This window comes from Fundulus heteroclitus, chromosome 18 (assembly GCF_011125445.2).
Source record: "Fundulus heteroclitus isolate FHET01 chromosome 18, MU-UCD_Fhet_4.1, whole genome shotgun sequence".
NCBI classification, from domain to species: domain Eukaryota; kingdom Metazoa; phylum Chordata; class Actinopteri; order Cyprinodontiformes; family Fundulidae; genus Fundulus; species Fundulus heteroclitus.
The window spans coordinates 33,882,190-33,905,989 of NC_046378.1; the positions used below are offsets into that span (position 1 = coordinate 33,882,190).

The 23,800-nt window shown below is 41.7% G+C and overlaps 1 protein-coding gene across 1 annotated transcript in view; it reads right to left on the reverse strand.

Moving 5' to 3' along the window:
* yap1 (Yes1 associated transcriptional regulator) overlaps positions 1-23,800 on the reverse strand; it is a 39,818-nt gene that overhangs the window by 10,219 nt on the left and 5,799 nt on the right. Inside the window, exons 3-5 of the mRNA XM_012875229.3 lie at positions 10,324-10,442; positions 9,689-9,790; positions 331-485 (exon numbers count right to left, since the gene is read on the reverse strand). Of these exons, the coding sequence (XP_012730683.2) occupies positions 331-485; positions 9,689-9,790; positions 10,324-10,442 (376 nt within the window). The remainder of the gene's footprint in view (positions 1-330; positions 486-9,688; positions 9,791-10,323; positions 10,443-23,800) is intronic.

Genomic DNA, 23,800 nt, shown 5'->3' on the forward strand with positions numbered 1-23,800 from the left:
CGAGAGACGCCGCGGCTCCACCCTATGTAGGAGGCACTGACACGTCACTGTTTGGAAGTGATGCATTTACCACCAGTGACTCACGTTGCTTCATAGCAGGACAGTTTAACAATGAAATCTGATCAAAGAGGCTTAAGATTTACCACTGTGCTTGGGTACTCATGACTCACAGAAAGGCCCACTAAAGAATTACACCCCTAGAACGAAATAATAATGCCGTTGGCTTCAACCGGTGAGTCACTGAGGGTCTAGTGTACTCGTGTAAACAAACTGAAAGGAAACGATCCTCTCATAAAGCGCCGGGCCAGTGACTGAACTGCGAGGGCTGACCTGTGGCCTGTGCTGTTGCAGTCGGAGTCTCTCCTTCTCGATCTGCGGCAGTCTGAGCTGGTTGTTCCCTCCCATGACTCCACCATGGGTGCTGGGAGGCAGCTGGCCAGACTGTTTGACTGGCGCACTCTGTGTGATCCGCGGTTGGTTCTGCGCTGCAAGATGGAAGAAAAAAAAAAAGCATAAATTCAAATGTGAGACCGGAGACAGAAAGAAACACTGTGCAATGCAAATATCGAATATTTCCATTAATTTCAATTCGCTGTTTTGGACAGTTTAAAAACAAATTCAGCTGTTTTCAGAAACCGAGTTTTGCCATGTATTCTTACTGGTTTGCGTGACGATACCGGAAATAACATGAGCACGTATTGGGGGAGAGGAAGAAAATACAAACAACAAATAATATTCTCTTAGACTTTAATTAATTAAAGAATCTTTCATACCCAAAGTGTTTCGTTGCTTAAACAAGGGCTGGTTCTAGTAGGTTTCATAAAAGCCTGGCAAAAAGCGGTTTGGGTTTCCCCAGCCAGATAGCAGAGTTTAATCTAGGATCTAGATTCTGCATCAGGTATACTCTCTACATAAATCACTGCCTTTGTCTTATTTCCCCCACAAACAGATGTCATAGTTTGTTTTGTTTGTACTTGGAAGTCAGAATTTCCTACTTTAATGCTGGAAAAAAAACAAACAGGATGCCGCCTGAAGCCAATAATAAGTCTTTGAGTTTTGAAAGTTGCAGAAGAAAAGTGTTTATTCGCACTTTGAGTGAGTTTTATCACATTAAACCAGTGGCACAGGCGGAACTGTGCAATTTCTGTTTGTGTGTGAATGCATAATAAAAAAAAGAGAAATAGGTTGGTATGAGTAGCATATCCCACCGGTTTTTCCCGACAGGCAACTAGAGATAGCTCCACTCGGGTACGACGTCATGCGCTGATCCGAGCTCTGACTTCTGAGACAAAATTAATGCAGCAATAACAGCTGCGGGATTTTGATCTTTGATTGCTATTTACCAGCAGCTCAGTAAGCAGGAAGTACACACGCGATTTTAAAGACGATCTTTTAACATCTTCTGGGGAAATGAAAAGGACAAAAGTGCTTACGAACAAAGTTGCAAACTTGAGAATAGTGACTGTGAGCACAATGTTGTGTAGCTGTATAGACCCATGTATAAATGACTATGAACAATTGAGCAGATCCGTGTTGAAGGTCTGTGGTTTTAACATGTAAGTAGCATGCCGTTTAATGCAATTTCATATACAAGAACAAACAATAAAGACAAATCGAGTTACAATCGTCTTGAGCAGTTCAATAAAACGATCTCCCTTTAAATGTTAGCTGATAAAACAACACTGAGAAGAGGAGAAGCATCCTTTGACCCCCCCCCCTCCCAAAAAATAAGAAGTCTGGTGTTTATCTGATCAGCAATAATATCCATGTCCATTACCGCTTCAGATTTTAATTCTCATGTTTCGACCGAGCACTTTTATCATCTGGGTGGAAGGATGTTGGCCGCCACCCCGCTAGTACATCCAACTGGTTTTAAATGCGTTGCTACAGAGATAATCATAAATAAATAGATAAATATAAACTGCAGCAGTCTCTTATGGACGCAGGTGTACATGCAGCGTATAGATATGATGCTATAATTATCCTGTATTTCAAAGGGACAAATGTAGTGAGAGAAAAAAAAATGCAGTGCGTCAGACCTTTTCCTGCAGGTCACCACTAAACTGTGCTCAGCTAAGGCTCTGCAACCTAATTTTGCATTCAAGCAAACCGTATCTGATGCATGGTGAACCAATTCAATGTTGTAGGAGATGTAGGTGATGAAGACTTACAATGGAGTCTCTTCTGTCTCGCGGCAGAGAGAACTGCCTAGATTCTAGATCAATTGCAACTCCTTGGTCAGTAATAACGCCTGTCCACCTGTTTGTGTGCAGTCTCCATGGTAACAACTGTTGTAGAGGTGAATGGGTAATGGTACTTTTCGCTAATTACGGCTTTTGGCTTGCAGTCAGATATTAACTGTTTCCGTTTTAAAAAGATTAAAAGCAAAAACTAAATTGAGACTAAGATCCCGCCCGCCAGCCTCTGACAAAGCCAGTTTTTCCTCTTCCCCGGTAAAGAAAAGGTGCTGAGATAGCCCCAGTTTTCATCACAGGAGTCTGTAGTTTTAACCGTGGTAATGGAAAGAACATCTTGAGCACCGCACGAGAACCAGTTTAGCACTGAAACTGGTTTGGTACAATAACAGAAAAAAAAAGAAAAATACACATATCATGACACATAATGTCCTCAGACTAAAAAAAAAAAAAATTGCTCTCAATCGTTGAATATACCAACAGATAAAAAGCTTCCGTTTTGTTCGACAGTTGGCTACATTTAAACCATGACATAACACGATTGACAACTTGCACATTTGTCAACAAGTCGAGCGTGTAGAGGAGGCAATCCTGTGCAGCCGGTTGTGTGGGACAAGAAGTCCCTGCGAAAGGTTTTCTACCAACTATCCGAAACAACCATTCCTGTAAGACCTGATCCCCTCCCACTAACTAACACGAGCTTTGTACGTTGCATCAGGCATGACTTATCCTTTCATTATGTCTTTTGTCTCCGCTTGAACAAGTCGGAGATCATCCCTGAACACCGATCGCCGTGTCCTCGCCGGCCGCTCTAATAAATCTGATGTCGTCCTCGGTAACACAGACCTACGTCAGGTTGTGTAAACACAGAACCACTATTAACATAGGCTGCTTTCACACGACGAATGTAACTGCATTGTGCTTTAGCAAGCGAACTACGTGTTTACAATATCAAACGTGTTTGTAATGAAAACACAGCTGTTCCACGGTGAAATCTTTGTTATTCTAAGCCGTGGCGGGGCGGGGGGGTGGGCCTAATAAACATAAAGCAGCCATGCAATTCCCCCGATCTATGCATGCGAAGTAGGTCACACGCTTTACCATTAGAGTAGAGAGAGGGGAATTCCAGTAATGGAACCGACGAGGAGCCGTGTGCTTATGTGCTTGAAGCAGCGACCAAAACAAAAGCTTGATAGTGGCACAATTCTCATGCGGGGACGGCGTCTCTGTGCTGCTCCGTCCTGCCCGGCCCGGCCCGGCCCGGCACCTTTCGCATCACCATTCAATCACGGTCTGTTTACACTCCTGCAGGAGCTGAATGAACTGTAGCTCAGGGCTCTCCCAGGGAAGCTCTGAACCCCCCCCCACCTCCTCCACCCCCACACTCCCTATCCCTTCCTGTGTTTACACCCCCCCCCCTCCCCCCTCCTCCCCACGCATATAAACACAGACTCACGGAGTTGGTCCGCTCTCCCAAACACATTTCCTGAAACCCGCAGGACAGCGTGTTACTTCTCTGCGCTTCTTATCTTGTGCTGATATCGAGGCCTTTGGAGGCTGGATCTTTCCAGCCAGCGCCGCGGCACCTTAGCTGTTCTCGTGACAGCGTTCATGCGCGCGAGCCCCGTCAGCGGCGGTGCATCCGTCAAGACCCGAGCTTTGAAGAAGAGATACGGCGAGCTCGGCGGGGGAGGCAAATGGATGTACCGCAGCTGCACTTTTAGAGGTCATAGCAAACTCCATCAACCTGGAAAATTAGTTTGCAGTCAAAGACACACTAAAACGGTGTCTTGCAAAAGCATGCATAGCACTTTATGAGAGCTTAGCTCTAAGTTCTCCCAGCTTTGTGTATTTTTAGGCCACATTTATTTTTTGCTCATTCTTTTGTTCAAACTTGGTCAGATTGGACGTAGTGCTTCTGGGAATAGTCTGTATTTACGTCCTTCCACCTATCCATAAACAGTGACCAACAACATCGTTACTGGATGTTCACTTCGGCTCATGTTATATCTCTGCATCCCTAATAGTAACCCTGCCTTGAACCTCTCCAGAACTTTCTCCCCGACCTGTCAGCTGTGTTCCTTAGTCTTCAGGTGGCCGTTCGCTTACTGATGAGGCCTTTTACACAACAGCTGTACTTATGAGATTCCTAATTAGGGGACATCTGACGATAATTGGTTAAGCTGTATTTTAGTTAAGGATCTCATAAAAAGAGGTGCTTGAATAAGAAGTTGTAGAAAATCTGAAAAAATCATGTATTGCTGTAATTCCACATCAGAATTTTTCTCCACTGTACAATATGTTGCTCTGTATGTGAAAAACATAAAAGAGCTCATTGGGTGTGAATACTTTTGCAAGGCACTATACAGTCTACTGTGTTAAATTTTTTTTTTCAACGTACTACCCGAGTTATATGATCAGCCTAATCAGGGAAAATCTTTTTTCTTTTTTTTTTTTTTTGTTAACCAAACTGTGAGACTAAATCCAGATTTGAATTTAAATGGAATTTTTCTTCAGGGCTCCGGAGTTTCTGCCGCGCAGCCGAGTCAAGGATTCCTCCACAGACAAAACATCAGGAAGAAACTATTCGCAAACACTGAAAATATAAAATGAAATCTGTGGGAGCCATGGGTGGAAAAGGGAACTAGGCAGCCCCTCTGAACATTCAGGACACCGCTGTGTGCGCCCGCCGGTGTGGCGCAAATCAGCAGCACATACAGGTGGCGATAGTCGGTGAGTTGAGCCGATAAGAGGCCGGTCAATGCTGTCTGCCTTTTGTCTTTTTCACGCGCTCCCGCAGCAGAACGATCCAGCAACTCAAGGCCTTATCAGCCAATCGCTCTGGCAGGCATTCGCAGCCCAGGATCACCTGGGGCAGGTAAAGCTGAGGGTGTGCCAGGTGTGGGAAGTGTTCAGCGTGACCAGGGCACTGCACCTTTGAAGGTTCAGTCAATATTTGTCTTCTGCCGACTTAACAAGTTTAAGAAAAGGCCAGTTGTGTCGCTATAAGCTGGTGGAGAAAGAATCTGGCTTTGATTGAAACACACTTTTGTTGTGTGCCATACAGAGGTTTAGGTAAAGCGCAGCATTGAAAAGCCTTTGAAAAGTATTCACACCTTTAAATTTCTTCATATTCTGTCATGTGTATTTTTTTTGGATGGGGGGGGGGGGGCTTGTGTTACACTCCAATACAAATTATATAATTGTCAAGTGGAAGAAAAAGCATATCTGGTACTTACTCCCTAAGTAAAGTCCAGAGCAACAAGTCACCTTCTGAAGTCGCCTAATTAGTAAATAGAGTCCTCCTGGGTGTAATTTAATCAGTTTAAATTTAGACGTTCTTTGAAGAGCTCAGAGAAAATAATAATGAACAAACAGCATCATGTGGAGGAGTTTAGAGCAGGGTTAGGTTATAAAACCACATCCCAAGCTTTAAACGTCTCAGCTGCAAACCTACCGACACATGGCCGTGCACCTACACCGGCAGGCCTGGCAGGAAGAGCGTCGATCAGACACAAAGATGATAGTTGCTACGATGCAACTTGGGTAGGTGAATCTGTCATCAAAACTCAATTAGAGCGGTAAAAGGAAAGTCAATGTCGAAAGAAAGTTCTAAAAACAAAACATCCATTTGCAGTTTGCAACAAGCCATGTGGGAGAGACAGCAATTATATGCAAGAGGGTGTGCTGGTCAGATAAGCATTAACCTGAAAGCATTGTTATGGTAGAAAACTAATAGCCTCGTGAGACCATCCTGATCTCGCGAGCTTTCAAGGTTTCACTCGCAGATCAGTCTGGCTACTCTCCGTTAAAGAAAATTTGGAGCCGTTCACCAAACGAACGTCCAATCAGCGTTGGCTTTGAGGCGGGTTGAGGTGTGACGCAACGGGAAGCGCGTCAGTTCAGTCTAAAGAACATGGCGGCTTCAGCCGATGAAACTAGCGTTAGCGCGGCTATCGAGCAAGTTTTATCGGAATTACAGAGTATTTCTTTGCTGAGCTAACGAGCCTTTACCTGCAGCAGCAAGAGTAGCTTGGCTTGTGGTTGTGTTTTCGTCGTAGCTCGTAACAGAGCCACGACGAATCTGATTGGTTTATTTGGCCCGTCTATCACCAACATAGGCCAATCAGCTAACCAGTATTTCCGCCCCTTCCCAAAATTACTTCAACGGAAGGTTTCCAGATGGATATGCGGAGCAAATCTATCTGGCGGAGTCAGGTAAGAAAACTAACACGACCCCCAGCAAAATGAATGCTATGGGGAAGGGTTTCTTCAGCAAGGACCTGAAGCTTTGCAGAGTTGATGGGAATCGGGATGGAAGAAAATCAGGAGGCCGCAAGACTTAAGACGGGGCGGCGCACCTCCTTCCAACAGGACAACAACCCTGAGCAAAGAGCCGGAGCTACAGTGGATCGGTTTAGATCGAGGTATCTCCACGTGTTTAAGCACATGTCCAAACCTAACAGAGAATCTGTGGCAAGTCTTGAAAACTTACACGCAGACCCTCTCTGACCAAACCCGAGATGTTTTTTTTTTTTTTTCAAAGAAGACTGAGCAAAGCTTTCAGTCTGTGGATTAAACAGAGACGGATCCCAAAACACAACCATGACTGCAATGAAACGTGGTAATACAGAATACCGATTCAGAGACGTGAAATGGCAATGCAAACTCCATTTCTCAGGTTTCTTTGTAAAATAATAATGTGAAAACCAATCCCGCATTAGCCCCTTCCCACTTTCTATCTGTCTATCCCAATTAGCAATGTATTATGAAAGTAGGACCGAATATCTAAGAATTAGCTAAAAACACAAAGTCTTCTTCTATTTCCGTTTAATGTTTTTGCTGCTATGAAATTCTCTTTATAGTATAAAACGTTCAAAGTGACAACGTCGTTGCTAAAGAAGAAGCAAAAAAGCCTGTACTGTTTTTTTTTTTTTTTTTGGAAACTTCATTATTGTGAGTCTAAAAACAGCCAGCCCCTTTCAAACCCAGTTACTGTATACTCAATACTTGCATTCGCTGCTCGCCACCTCTTTGGGACCTTGAAGAGGAGGCATGCTTATCCCATCTGCCTTTTCCCTCTTCTCCGCCTGTCTCCCCCTATCCGCCTCGCCTTGCCTCTCCCAACCTCCCCCACCCTCGTGAAAAGGTCTGGAACAGATTAAGAGTTGGATCGCTTGGCAGACTTTCAAGTCTGTCTGGAGCTTGAGCAAAATGGGGCCTTGCCTGCACTGGGCCTCACGCAGGGGAAAGCCAGCCAGCAACAACCTTTAGTTAAAGGCGCTCGGCTGCTTTTCTTCCCAAAGCTCAAATTAGCCTCCATTATCAAAGGAGCTAGATTATAATTGGAAAACCTACAAAGCAGGGGGGGGATTAATTTCCATGCGCAAATGTTAAATATATGTTAAATATCCATAAGTATGGCTGCTATAAATAAATAAATAAAAATCTGCTTTTCCTTCTGGGAACAAAGTGAAATCTTTAAAATAAACAATATATAAAGAAGTAGAAATTGAAACCACGAACTTATTGAAAAGCCAAAACTTTAACACAATGCGGGAAAACTGCGGCACCTCATGAGTTAACAGTCTTTCTAACTCTCCCCAGCTTTCAGGGGCCCAGCCGCCTTGTGTGTTCAAGACTTAAAAATCTTCAAAGAGCTCTGCCGATCGCCGCCGCCGCCATCTCCCTCCCCGGCTGCCCTGCTCCCCTTACAACTCTGTTTTGAACTCTCCAGTCCGCCCCTGGTGCACGACACGACCGCTTCCCTAAAACCCCCGCTACGAGTGCCCGGCCTCGATCTAAAACTATAGCTAAAAAGTTAAAGAGGAGAACGTACTGCACGCCGATTCGCACGTGTTGCCTTTTGTGAACCTGGGGGGTGAGCCTCCGTGGGGAGCACGGCTGCGGTGAAAGGATGGCACCTGAAGCAAAAATGAGTCAGAGTGATGCAGGCGGGAGCCTTGATCTCTGGGAGCCTCACCAACACACGAGGGATTAGCTCATTCCTATGGCCGCACAGGCATTTTTAGCACATGTACCTGGACCTGTCACTAATTCACCGACGCTAGCTGCCGCGCACTGGAAGGCAACTGTCAAACTTCAGCTCGGCCTGAGGGATTAATGGCTAACTCAGCTGTTGTGCCAACACTAAAATGGCAGACAAAAGGTTAGGTGGGACTTTTAAGGGGGGTTGGGGGGGTAGGCTTTGGAGAAATCTGGTTTGAACCAACGACTGTTGATAGAAAGCCCCAAACAATGCAGGGTGATAAAAAGAACTGTGACTCGTGAAGAGATCAATCCCATCTCATTATGATGAATTATGTTTTAGAAATAAGCTATGACAGGCGGTCGACGTGCTTAAATAAAAATTGACAGAGAATTGAGATCTTGGAGCAACATAAATGTAGTTTCTGGTATCAAACACTGATTTAGCTCAGCTCACAAATCTTTTATTGTGCTGAGATTTCTCACAGGCCTAACTTTAGACTGAAATGTAATATCACGTTCATTACTGAAGCTGACTTCAGGTCTGATTGACTATTCAACAGCTTAGACCTCCGTTTCATCCCAACCTACTTCCATTTTGTGCAGAGGTATTTAAACCATTGATTATCAGTTTCTCTCTCTCCCGGAAGTTAGTGTTTTGATTAAATATGACGCTATGTAATAATTAAAATGCTTCAATCGCGCATCTATTTCAATTTAATAGGAATTTATTTTGTGAAAACGTTTTGTTTCTGACTTAAATGAGCGATCACGACCTCAGACCAAATAAACACTTAATTAACCTTTCCTACAAGATTAATTATCGTGGTATATGGATGTTCACAAACACACGAGAATCCATCTTGTACCACCCTGGCTTCAACCGTTGTGTCAGAACCAAAAACGGTTCGGGCCAATCACGTTGCAGTATTATGGTTTAAGGCGGGACCATACTGAAAGAAAGAGCTGACAAGCCCACAGCCGAAGCAACATAAACAGGGCAACATGAATGCACTTCTAGTTTAGACATTACGGTCAGGCAGTCTTGTAGACAGCTCAGGGGTCTGATCAGGTAGTGTACCGTAATGCTCCGAATGTCCATTGAACAGAGCCGCTTTGTTGCTAACCAAAGTCGTACTTAAACATTATAACAGATTTTTGAGCACATTGTAGCACATAAAAATCGATCAGTAAGCACAACAGTATAAGGCGCACCGGATTATAAAGCGCACCATACATTTTTGAGAAAATGTAAGGATTTTAAGTGTGCCTTATAGCCCGAAAAATATGGTAATAAGAAAACAGTGACAGGCTTTCTTGCTTTATTTCTCGTTTTAAAATAATACTATATGCATATACTCGTACTAAATGGACCAGTGCGTGTGCTGGGCCTCACATGTAAAAAAAAAAAGAAAAGAAAACAAGATGGGCTCCATTTTTCTTAAATTAAGGCATAAACAAGATAAAAGAAACTCTAAACCTTTTTTGGGATTTAGCAAACTCACCATAGCGTGGGTCCAGCCAGGATGTGGTCTTGTTCTTGTGGTTGATGTAGTAAATTTCTCCCTCTGGTGTTATGGCTTGTTCCCAGCCTTCAGGAAGGGCTCCTGGGGGAGAACAAAGCAAAATATTGCTAACAAGATAATAGCAAGTCACACTGACACAATTAGCCTATACTGTTTTTATTATGCAACATTACATAAAACTAGGGACTCTGTATAGTAGCCACTTAACAGTTTATAAAATAAAAGCAAAAAATAAGCTGCAAATACATTTTTCCGTAACTCAGGTATATACCCCGGAGGACATAAAAACTCTGGTTTGTTAACAATTGCAGCCTTTTCATTTACCAACAACTTAGCAGGCTGAACTGAATCAACAAAGGACAAGGGAGCTACTTCATTTGTAAAACTCTAATCTGATAGTCAGCACTCCAAAACAACAGAGGACGTGTAACGTTCTGCCCAAGTCTTCTCTCACCTGGGGCAAATTCCAGCTGTATGGTCAGAACTGTGAACAAGCAAGAACTAGACTAGACCTGTACTCTCCACTGCTCTGCCCTTAAATCCATTGCAATAACTTTAAGTTCAATGCGAAAGTGAATTAAAGAAAAAGAAAAACAGCATGACATGGTACACACCGCTGGCTGGGTTCATAAGGTTCTGTTGTGGGACAGGCACAGAACTTGGGGGAGCAGGCTGATTCATCTGGAGCAGGGACTTGCGAGGATCCTGCCAGGTAGTGGTTTTGTCAATGTGGCTGTAAAAACAAAAAAGACAAAAAAATTGAATGCAATGCATCTAATTTTAATCATCTTTTTTTCCCCCCTTTTGGGTTAACCAGTACCAAGTTCCAAGTAGGAGCATATAAATGACTCAGCAAGCTGTTTCTGGAAATCATGATGTTACAGGAAACTCATGTTGCTTATTGACCTCGGTCTGACTCCATACGTCACCGTTCACACACTCAAATATAAAAATAGCAAAATAAACCTATTTACAAATAACGTTGTGTATAATCAGCAGACGTGTACCAAGAGATGTTGTAGTAGCCAATAATATGAGCTCTGATGATCTTATAGACATTAAGTAAGAGTAAAGAATAGGGCCTTGAAGAACCCCACATGCAAAGTGACACAAAGTAGTCCTGATCTGCTAAATAAGAGCAGAGCCATTTTACTGCTTCACTTAAATTACCTTGGTGTAAATACTTTCACATCCAATGAGTAAATATGACCTTCCGATAAATATGGCAAAGATAAAAAAATATAGCACATAAGGGGAGCAGAACATGTCTTGAAAGCTTCCAAGAGGCTGTACTTGGTTTCAAAATGGCTATTGTAACGCCAGACAATGTTGCTTCATCTATTTTCCGACTATCTTTGCCGTGATGGGACGGGAGGAGGGGGTAGGGTGGAGCATTGTGTGCAGCTCTGTGAAGGCATTGATAATTAGTGCTTTGTTGGCACTTGTTGCTTGATTAAGATGGAAAGCTAATACAGGAAGCCCTCCTCTCCCAGGCAGGACCCTCTCTATTGAGGGAGGGTCAGTCCCAGGGCTCAACGCAGGGGGTCCCATTTTCCTGGAAGCGGCTCGGACACCACGGAGTGTCAGGGGCTTTAACAATCTGGCGCCACATTTACAAAGCTTTCACCTGCTTGACAAAGGCGCAGACTGAGCTACGACCTAAAACCTAACTATTCACTTGTTTTGTTTTTGAAGCATCCTATTTAGGAGACCCCGCCACCCACTCTACCCCCCACCCCCCACCCCCGCATCTCCTCTCATTTGAAACAAAAAAAGGCACCAAACTCCAGTAGCTTGTTTGTGCAATACAACAATTTTGCTTTATTGTTGTATCAGTGAACAAATAATCTTAGGAGGCGGGACAAAAACAGGATTTTATTTGCGAGGCACATAAATACTGCTATCGGACTTTAATAACACCCCCCCAATGTGGATGTGTTCTCCAGCCCGGAGTTAATTTGATCCCAAAGTGCCATTAGGCCAGATTCTGGAACAGCTGGGAGTAGTGAGAGATTCAGAAAGTTTCTCTTGGCCTTTCCAGTAATCCTAGCCTGCCGGGCCACTCTCTATCCCAGACCAGTGAGCGAGCGGGCCTGACTCAGCAACTCCTCCCCCCTGACACAATGAAACCCATTTTGAAGCCCCCCTCTTGTTTATGCTTTATTGATCAAAGGAACTGCCAAATCCCTTACCGACCCCTCCCCCCCCCCTGCCCTCACACAGACACACTACAACACAAACCACACTGCCGGAGCCACTCCAACTGAAGGTGGCCCTTCAGAAAGTCAGGTCACACGGAAAAGAGTGGGAACAACAAGAGAAGGAAAAAGTTTCCAGTTCCATTTAAACTGTTTAACATGGCTACATGTGCAGTCCCTGGGAAACAGATTCCGTTTGTAAAAAGTTAGCCGTTTCCGTAAAGATCTGTCAGAAGCTTTTTTTGAATCTAGAGAGTCAAGATTGCTGACCTTAAATATACCAACAAATATTTCTGACAAGACAGACAAAGAAATTAGACTGTTTGTAAAGCCAGTTTTTTTTTTTTTTTTAGAGATCATCCATTGACAACTGGAAAAAGAGCTTTCATCCTTTAAGGACTGTATTTAAAAGTAGGCAAAAAAGAAATTACAGATTAGCCCCCTTGATTACACCAAAGTAACTCTTAAGTGACCTCCTGCTGGTAGATATTATTTATTGGAGTCATATAACAACTTTCCTCTACAGTAACTTTAGAGAAAATTATTTTAAGTCTTCATTTGTCAAAGCAGGTTTAAAGTTAGGTCCCTTTGGTATTAAACATTAAATGCTAAAAAAAATCATCATCTTGTATTTGGAACAACAACTAAAACAACAATACAAATAATGATATTTTACTTTAAATTCCCTCATCTTGTTAAATTACTCGTTTTCTGACATTTGTTGAAATAATCTCATGTAAAACTATGCCTATGTGAAAGTAATTTTGTTCCATTCTGCGTCTCGTGTTGTTTTTAATTGTTGATAATGACAAAAAAAGAGGAGGATAACATTAACACAAAAGTACTGTAAATATTCCATTCACATTTTTTTTACAAGCCCTATGAGTTATTGTAGTTTTGTCACAGCCAGGGTTTCTCTCCTGCCCCTACTCCATCTTAAAAAACAAACAAACATAGAAAGCAAGAAGAATAGAGACGGTGAGAGATGATTAGCAACCAAGCACTAGGATATAGGGGGGTGGGCTTCTAGTAAGTAAGAGTTCTGAACATTTTGGCACACCAGCACAAAAAAGGGAAACACACCTGAAAGCTTTCAAAACATGTTTCTTTTTTTCTGACTAGTGCAAAGACCTTAGAGCAAATATTTAGAATAAAATACTTTCTTAGATACCACAATGTGTGTGGATACCAACTTTTTTTGCATCTTAGTCTGTGAAAACAGTTGTAAACAAAGCCCTCAGTTCAAAACGGGGGCAATGATAATCTGAAGTCTGTGATGAAATCCAGACATTATTAGCGCTTCCAACTCAATACTGCACTGTATTCAAAGTGCCTAAATGTGGGAACTGAGAAAGCGGGTTAATTAGTTACCAGGAATCAGTAATTCATCACCAGCTTTTAAAACTAAAAGATAATCCATTCAATCAAAGCCTCCCGGAAGCGTCCGTATATGGCTGGCTATACAGCACGTCCAGTGGGTGAAACATAAAACAAAACAATGTCATGGCAACTGTTGGGGCGGCTGGAGGCCACCAGTTGCTGTTAGGAATTGCTGATGAACATTGAGGGCAATAGTCGCAACTGTTCCCTGCTGCCTTTACACGTCCCTGATGCCGTCAGAAGCTTCGCAAGATTGCAACTGCGCCTTTCCTAAAAATTCATCCTGAGGTTTAGACGAGGCAGTGGCTATACAAGACAATTCTTGGGAATGTGAATGGAGACTTTATTTTTTAAAAGAGGGATGACTGGCAAAACAATTGGATGGCTGATTTCAAATGATTTTTGTAAACTTTTAAACTGCTGATTCTTAGTTTAGCCAAATCTGATTTTTCTTTAGACACTATAATATAAAAGAGGACGCGAACATGGCATTCTAAACATTTTTGTTTAAAAGTCTTCCGGCCATGAGATGCTATTGATTTTTTTTATATTAGGAGTAGAGGCAGCATCTCACTGTGTGGGAGTCACTGTAAAACAGAATGTGTACCATGTTAGAATAAAGCAAGCAAACTTTTTTGAGAGTTGGCATTTTATCTGCTAAAGTCTTGCTTTCGCTCGCTGTTCGGCAGCCTGAGTGAATCACAGACTTGTCACGTTGTTGATCACCTCTTACACCTCTGTACTTCCTCACATTATTTTTTAAACATCTCACCAACACTGAACATAACCAACAGAAACAACATTCCCACCATAGTGTTGATGAAACCTCAAAGTTTTAGGAAATGGTATATTCAATTATCAGACAAAGATCATGATCTTTTTTTATTGGCTGCCCTTTAAACTGAAAAGTCAAAGCATTACATAGGAACCGATGAAGTGGGGCTAATAAATAAAACAGATTAAAGAAAGACTATTGCCTCAGTCATAAAACTGTTCTGTGATATGACAGCAAAGACAAGCCCCTCCAAAAACAGCCTGAGGCCATTCATAAATCACAAATCAAGCAGAGAGTATCTCATAAAGATTTGAGCTTTTATAAATGAAGACAGCATCCTGGGACTAAAGTTGGAATGCAGCGATCTTTGTAGAGTGCCACAAATTAAAGGTGTGTCTGGCCTCTCCTGTCTTAAATATCATGGGCACCTGTTCCCACATATCGTCTGTCATCAATACGTCAGACTCTGGGGCCATCTTGGCATTCTATATACCGAACATCATGGCACTGCATCTACCTTGTTTGGTGGCTTCGAGGTATTAAACTAGCGGGTGGACTTCAAGCCTACATGATTCCTCATCCCTTAAGAAAATCAAAGTCATGGCCAGAAGGAATGTTGTGTTGGAAGTACCGGCGGCTGTTGACAAAAAGTGTGTGTGTGTGTGGAAACCTTCATTAGTGTTGAAATCGCAGATTACAACACAACAATAACCTCTACTTAAACATAAATCTGTCTGCGCTCGTTGCCTGCTGGTAGATTTTTAAGTCCGAGCCTTGTGAAACTTTATTTTGTAAATAAACTACCGATTTATCCCCCCCCTGCACCATTCTTTCCTGTCTTGTTGTTGTCCGACTCTTCCGTTTGCATTCCTGTTTGATTGACATTCGCGCCTTCACAGCTAAGCCGCCACATGTGTGACTTTGACTGCTATCATGAATTAATCAGATGAAGAATGTCACAAAGAGCTCTGATTGGCCACGATAACAATCTCTGAGCAAACAATTAGAAACCAGCATGAAGTCACAAGGAAGCCGGAAGTTAAAGAACATAGATGCACGCTCATTTGGCCCAGCCATTTAAATGTATGTATTTAGACTATAACCTCATCAAACACCAAATGGAATGGGAATGCTGAAAAATCAAATGTTAGACGCATTTTTTAAGAGAACAGCTGTAATAAACACTTCTTATTTTTTTACTTTATTTTTTTTGTGGTCTATAGTTTTTTTCCTCCAATCTTGATGGGAGTGGCGACTGAAAGCTTTATAGTGACAGGTCGCCACTGCTTGTAAACGTTATGTATAAAAAGTGTTTTTATAATTTGCCGTTGCCAACTACCCTACAATAAAACTTTTCACTACCTTCGTTTAACTTTTTAGTAAAAGCCAACCACTCTGTTTTGCTTCCCCCTAATCTGTCTAAAAGTTTCCATCATTTGTATGGACTTGGAATCTGTCTGTATCATTTCATAGAATTTACTTTTTTTTTTTTTTTTTTTTTTTACTGTACAGTGCCTTTAAGACAAAATGCTTTATAAATTGGCAGCATAAAAATGAATATTTTGTCAACCTACAACCACTTCTTTCCTGATCCAATCCATCGTTCAAATTCTGCTCGACTGATAACACGCCAGCTGGTTCATAAATTTTAGCATAACTGTAGCAGCAGCATCTATGATCACCTGATCTATATTTTTACTGTTCTTTCTCACTCATAAGGATTTGTTCCCTACCAAACTGAAATTGTTGCACATTTTGTGTTAAGAGTTCTGATTTGAATAATTTAGCACGCGAAAAACAAACACTATTGTTACAAATCAAGGCTTGGTCACACCCAGCTTTAATACGAGTGCCGTGCTGAGACATAAGTCATCTTCGGGGTTTAAAGCAACTTAAAAACACATCGAACGTTTGCTCCACTGACAAATCTCCTCCCAGATGTTAATATGTGTGTTTCTCTGGTGTAGAACAGGGGAGTGAGGGCCATGGAAGTGCAGCAATGATGAAACACTCCCACAGCTGAGTTGTCAAAATGTTAAAAATGGACTCCTCGGGCCACAGGGGCTCCACCCTGGGAGTGTAGGCTTGGAAGGTGGTTGAGGCGGATGAGTGCAGAGAACACAGAGGGAGGCCAGATGTAATCAGTCTTCAGAGATGAGGATGACCACCTCCTCTCCGGTTGACTAGGGATGCCTGGCTGCCTCTCTATCAGCAGGACATCATCAAGGGAGATTATTCAAGTGACCTCTGCGACCCTGCTGTGGCTTTAGGTTTCTCTTTGAAGGACGGCTTGTTTCATTAAACGTGGTAATGAAGAAACTAATCAACAAAGTACCAGGACCGGGCTGTTCATTGTCCAGGACGAGTTCAGAAGAGAGGAAACTAAAGAAAGTGTCGTTTTAAGGTTACACTTGGTCAATCAATCAAAGATGTTATCACGCAAGACGTGAGACAAAGAGAAGTCCAATTTACTTAGTAGATGAATATTGCAACATATTAAAGATTAGAAAAAATTTAAATGTTCTGTTGCACAAATGTCCTTTACTGTGAGGCTGAGTATTTTTTTTTTAGGAATGATGAGCCCAACCTTGGAGAATCCACTTCTTAGATACTGCATCTCTGTGGAGATGCCCTTGGCGACAGTGGAGGCATTGATGTCTGAAACAGAGGTGTTACATCAAGACTTTGGTAAACACTAGCCCGACTTTCTCACAGTCCCGTTTGTGTACCGAGCTGACAGGCCACAGTTGAACAGGAAGGTTCTTGTCTGTGTGTGGTCAATAAACCAAAAGTTTGTCAAACACAAAGTTGCTCCAAATGAGGGCTTCACACGGGCTTCGAGGTCAGTCTTCCCAGCACCATTTGTGACCGAACACATGGTCTTTGCTTCATAATAGCTAAATATGGGATCCAACTTGTGGATTGTGTGCCAGTCAGCGTCCCAATAAGATGCAGAATTAAACAAAAATCTGTTTTAGACAATCCACATTCAAAAAACAAAAACACCAAAAGCACCTCTGAGAGCTCAAACAAGGGGGGCCGAGATATATTAAGGGGTTTTCCTAAACTGCTAATCCATTTGTAAAATTCATGTATTACAAAATACTAAAGTCAAATCATTTCGATAAACCCCACCATGATTGAAATTATTAAGTAATCCCAGAATTTTATATTTAGAACAATAACATAACTGGTGATTTAATTTGACAATAAAAATGCATCAATTGAGATGAATATAGTAGATCCGTGTGAGTTGATATGTTGGAGAGTCAGAAATGAAACGATTGATTGGCTCCAATCTATACGCAATTTAAAAAAAAGGTAACAGGCTAAACTATTCATCGATTGCTATCCATGAGATTGGGCCATCAAAGAGAAAGAAAAAAAAAAAACACAAAAAAGAAAAAAAACTATCTGTGGCGTAAGAACACATTCATCAAACCACATTACAGTAATTTATTTGACCAGTCTTTGTCACTGTTTAAACAAATTCAAATGATGAGAAATTCGCCCCCTCTGGATTGTGGGAAACCGGGCCCATAAAAACATTTAGAAATCCAAGTGTGAAAAGACAAAAGCGTCCATCAACACAGAGCTCTACCTGCCCCTGAGGGCACACAATAGCCTCTCCCTCAAAGCTTTCCTCCGCTTAGGGCTGACTTCCCACGAACTAAAGGACCCTTTTAAAGCTGCATTTAATAAGCCCCGGAAACAGTGATTACCCCGCTAAGTTCGCCGGTGTGTCTAAATTAGAAACCTTCATTAGTTTATGACCTGGCCCCCGAAGAGGGGCTCCCCAGACCCCCGCTTCCCTGTCCCAGCACCTAGCAAGGTGACCCAACCCCAGTGCCCCTGCTGCCATAAATCAAAGCCCACAGTAAACTGCTGGAAGAAAGGTCAACAGACTATGTTGACAGCCTTCCAGTCTTTGTTTTTATTTAACAGACGAGACAAAGAAAATGTTTTAGTAGATTAGCTCAGACTTGACTCCCATTTCCATGAGGACAGCAACTATCTATTCCTGGCAATGACATTTTGATTACGACTGTTTTTCTAGATAAAGTATATTTTTTTCCCCCCTGATTAGCTGATAAGTTTTGTTTCAGTGAGATTGAGATATTCAATAATCGGACTATTTTAATGCTGCTGCGTTTAAAAAAAAAAAGAAGAGGAGGCCGGCAGGGCTGGCCCGATTGGAACGGTTCAGGTGTAGAGAACATGGCCACCGCCATCCTTAGGCTTCATGTCAGCCATTTGTCTATTTTGGGAAGGCTCACATGAGTCTCGACAGGCCTGTGGTCTGAATAAAGATCACTGTTACACTGCTGGGACAAAGACGGGGCCGGAGTTTCTCCTGACCCGACTTCTAGTCATCGCGACATGGCTGCCATTTAACTCCCCGAGCACAAAAGAGGCATCACCACAGAGCCACGGCCTCATTCGTACCAAAACTGAGACGGGCCTCTACAGGGAGCAGGTCGGAAGAGTCTCTTGGGCTTTGGAGACTCTCAGAAGGGGAAATCATTACCTGCAGCGCACCAATAAACAACCGAGAAAGAAGGAGACACTGGGTCTTTAAAAAACTTTCACCCGGAGTAGATTCATCTCCTTGGACAACAGCAGTCAGAGGAGTGAAATGTGAGCTCACGCTCTCTTCACTTCTCTGCAAGCTGGTTTAACACCCCCACCAGGCCCACCCATACAAGCTAGTTGGCTCTGAGTCACTCTGCAACACTCGCCTCGGTCAGACAACCCCCGTTTATAAATAGGAGAGTGTCTTTTCCAGCAGCTCCGCAGAGGCCAGGCCACCTTGATTTCTGATCAAGTGTCTGCTCTTTGATGTGCGCCGTTTGGAAGACGTCTCCTGGCGTTCTCCGTGCTCAAACACAAATCTTGGGGAGAACAATTACTCGGTTGCATAACACGCCAGCTGTAACAAGAACTTTCTGAAGTCCAGCAGTTTAGGAAACTGGCCTGTGCAGTTAGAATAGACAGACTTATTTTCTGACATGGCCAACTTCTATTACGTTAAACCACATTTACACCTTTTTGCACAAAATTTGTACAAAATGTTTTAGTTTTGCTTAACTGTGTCCTTCTCAATGCCGGAGGACTACTGTATATGTTTAACCAGGGTGATGCCCATATTGCCTGAACGTCATTTCACCCTTTTTTTGGATAGTAAAAGAAGCAGAAATTTTACATTAAAGTGACTATACTCAATCACTGCTCAGGGCGGTAAGGCTCTAAAAAAAAAAATCTGAACGCTTTTCTAAAGACTAATCAGAATCAGACCAAAGTGCTACCGGAAAGTGAAAGTTTTAGAAATTATTAAAAAAAAAAGATCCATTTAGAACCCCCCTTAAACATCTCGTGTTTGCTTTGACAATGACAAAGGGTAATTTTCTTTTACAATAGTTTGCACTAAGGAACTTAGTTTACCGTATTTTTCGGACTATAAGTCACACTTTTTTTCATAGTTTGGCCGATCCTGCGACTTATATTCAGATGCAACATATATTTAAATTTAAACGGTAATTCATGTTGACCAGCATGAATCAAGGAGTAAACATTACTGTCTATAGTATATATATATATATATATATATATATATATATATATATATATATATATATATATATATATATATATATATAGTATCATGATGGAGGAAAAAAGCTTTTTTACCCGGTCCTGCCGCTGTCCCGACGTAGTAGAAGAGCTGAGTTGAACGCGCCTTGCAAAACAAACCAACCCCCAGACAGAGCTTCTCAACAAAATCAGAGACATCTCTGGCTTTTGTTAGAGAAATCTGGTCACCTTAACTTAAAAATGTATTGAAACATATCTTGTTTTCATGTTTCAGTATGCATCCACGCAACTTAGCATTGCATGGTGCAGCTCGAAGGGCCCAGACTGCGACTGAACCCTGTTATTAGGCTGTCCGTGAAGCTAAATACAGCTAGCGCTAGCTCAAAGAGCTGTTGTCTGGGCGGGTTACAACTTCGCTGATGCGTATAGTCCGGTGCGCCTTATATATGTTTTTTTCCTCTTTACAACGCAGTTTTTGACTGATGCGACTTATATTCCGGAGCGACTTATAGTCTGAAAAATACGGTATATAATGGCAATAATTAATATAAAACAGCTGGAAGTTTTCCATAGTTATTATGGTTTGATCATAGAGTCCCAAATTCTCATGTTTTGGCATGTTCTATGTATGTCAAGTCTCCCGAATGTAGACCAGAAACACAATAAATGAAAATCAAATGAAACTGTGAGTTAGCTGTAGATACAGTAGTAGGGATGGAATGAAAGCATGTTTCTCCAGAATCCAAGCAATAAGTTAAAATACACATCTACATAACACACACACACACCTCTCTCCTACACACACTTAAGTTGCGTAGTATGCAACCAAGCCAGATTTTCATAATATGAAATCTTTAAACCGGCTTGGTTGGGACAAAAGGCCATGTGTGGGTGTGAAACAGGGAAATGATGTGGGGAAGCGATAAACTGACCTCCAGCCATCTAACAAATTAAGTTTTGCAAATTACTGGATTTTTCAATATTATTTAGATTTAAATATGGGGCCCAATCACTTATATTGGAACTTCTCATCTCTAGTCTTAGTTTCGGTATCAATCAGGATTGGGAAATGTGACCTAAAAAACAATGTTGTGGCCTTTCTTAAACAATTGCACAATGTGTATCATTAACTGTATTCATGTTCAGTGGTAAATACTGACTCATTGCCTTGCCCTCTGACCCTCCCTGCAACAGCACAATAAAAACAATACAGTTTAGGACTATCCTTACACATAATCAAGCAGCAGAGCTGTCTGTTAACCGTCAAGTTCCAAAACAAAAGTAAAGGCGCAGTTAAAAACAGTTAGGCTATGGCGTGCACACCTATTGTGCAAAAAAAAAAGCACGTATTTTGCTGACCACTGTTAAATCAAGGTAGTAAAAATTAATATTACACAATACATACAAACAAAAATTGGCACCATAGCCTAGTTAATTTGGAAAGGACAGCATAATGTGACTGCCACCTTGGAAAAAAAAAAGACACCTATTAAAGCTCAAAAAGGAAATAACCCTATTCCAGGATCAGTCTGTCAAAAAAAACCCAAAAAGTCAAGCTTGTGATTTAACAGGAATAAAAGACAAGTGTTCCAAGATCCAGGGCTGTTTTTCCATCTAAAAATAAAATTATTTCTTCAATAGTTTTAACATTATCTGTCACTGTTGCCATGCCCATCTGACGTGATTTTAAAACACTGCTGAACAGTTTCCCATGTTAGAAAACTCACTTGCGATAACATTTCTGAATATTGTATTGACAATATCAGCTACAATTATAACTTCCCATTCTCACCCCGTTCTTTATCATTTCGGTGTCCTCAGCACTAAGATTTAGCACCCCCTACACTAACATCTATATCAACTGTGGGCATCAAGGCAAGTCCATCCAACTGGGGAATTACTGTATTTTTCAGACTATAAGACACATTTAAAATCCTTAAATGTTCTCAAAAGTCTATGGTGCACCTTATGATCCAGTGCACCTTATATATGATTACCATACTTGTGCTTACTGACTGACTTTATGAGGTACAATGCACTCAAACATCTGTTAAAATGTGTAAGTACGACTTTGGTTAGCAACGAAGCCGCTCTGCTCAATGGATATCCGGAGCATTACGGTACACTGTGTCACTACCTTATCGCCCCCCTGAGCTGTCTACAAGACTGCCTGCCTGTAATGTCAGAACTAGAGGTACATTTATGTATGAGTGATATTACACACTTCGGAAGAATATTTAATGCGCCTTATAAGACGGTGCGGCTTGTGTGTGGACAAAGACACACATAGACACGTTAATTCACAGTGTACCTTATAATCCGGTGCACCTTATGGTCCGAAAAATACGGTATGTAATTTATATGAATAACAAATATATTGCACAGTCTTCCAAATGTCGCATCAGACCTTTTTGTCTCTTTAAGCTTTTCCCCACTATTCTTTTTTTTGTAAACAGCTCAAGCACGGTCAGTTTGGATGGAGAATGTCTGAACATCAATTTTCAAGTCTCTCTGCAGTTTCTCAATCAGATATTGGTCTAATTATTGACTCGGCTACTCTAACCCATGAGTACGCTTTGATCTAAACTACTCCATTCACTGTAGCTCAGGATGCTCATAAAGGGTTGCTGGAAGCCGAATCCCCACCCTATTCTCAAGTATTTTGCACCCTCTAATAGGTTTTCCTTGGGTTTTGCCTTGTATTTAGGTCCATCAATCTTCCCATCAACCCTGTGCAGCTTTCCTAGTCCTGGTTGGATTTTCACAGCATAATGCTGCCATCACCATGTCTCATTAGCCAAATTTATATGGACAAAAGTAATCAGGATAAAGGACCAATCGGAATCAAAATGTGTCATGTAAACAAGCCAATCAGAATATTTAGCTCAACGAGAATGAAATTGTATTACGAATGAGAGGAGGGGTTTATGCAGATTGATAATCGGATCAACATGCATGCAAGTAATCTGAATGTGGCAAACTAACCTGAGTACGCATGTGTGCCTGACGTAAACGTGACGTATTTCTAAATTGTTGAGTGGCGGAAATACTTTGGGGAAGCAAAACTGTCTGTCTCGATACAACCTTTCTATTTGAAACATTAAAAGAGCTCAAAATTATTGCTTACTCAGTAACGTTTCAACCATAATTAGAACATCATGCAAGTCCAGCCATACCAGTTGGACAACAAACAAACTCGTCCACTAATGCTTTGTTTACTATTTTTTGTTCAGCAAAGACGGAAGTTCTTCTTCTTCTTCTGTGGTTTTTGTTAGGGACATTTGATAACTGCTCTTGCCAGAGTGGTTCTATTCTGAATAAAGTCAATCATGATCGGATTAATTGATCGTGTGCCCATATAAACGGTATAGTCCGATTATTTTTTGTTTTTTTAAACCGAATACATTTCAATCCGATCGTGAAATTTTGTGCATGTAGACATAGCTACTGTTGGGATTGTGCATTCAGAGTGACATTTTGTGAGTTTTTCCCTTCTGATAGTAAGCCAAAAGTTCAGTTTTGATCTCATCAGACCAGAGCACCTTCCTCCGCACGTTTGCCATGTCACCTAGATGACTTATGGTAAACTGCACAAGGTATTGCTTACATCTTGGATTCAACAGTGGCCACATTGGTGAAGAGTAGACCAATAGTTGTCATATCATAGGTGATGTAATTCGAAGGGAAAACGTTCAAGGGATGTAAATACTTCTGTGAGGCACTGATTAAGTAAATTTGTCTAATCCTCCACCCCTTGTTTGGGTACGGGTGAACTAAACAAGACTTTATGCACTTGAACACTGCTCGTTAAAAGGGGATGGACAACAACAAAAAAGACATTTATATAAAACATAAGCACGGAAACTAATTAGTGAACCAAACACTTGTAGAGGGTTTATAAACTGCAACGATCAAGTGTTGAAGGGTAATGCCTTCTTCTACCCCCCTGCCCCCCCTCTCCTTTTGCAATTTTACAATTTAAGAACATCTTTGGAAAAAACACCAGATGTTCACCAGATGTATGACCTTAAAACATCTGGTGGTGAAAGCTCTTTTCTGATCTAAGTAAATTCGTAGCCATCGTGTTTTTTTTTTTCCTCCGTTTGCCAGATAGCATTTCTAAGAGCCCGTAAGATTTTGCCTTTA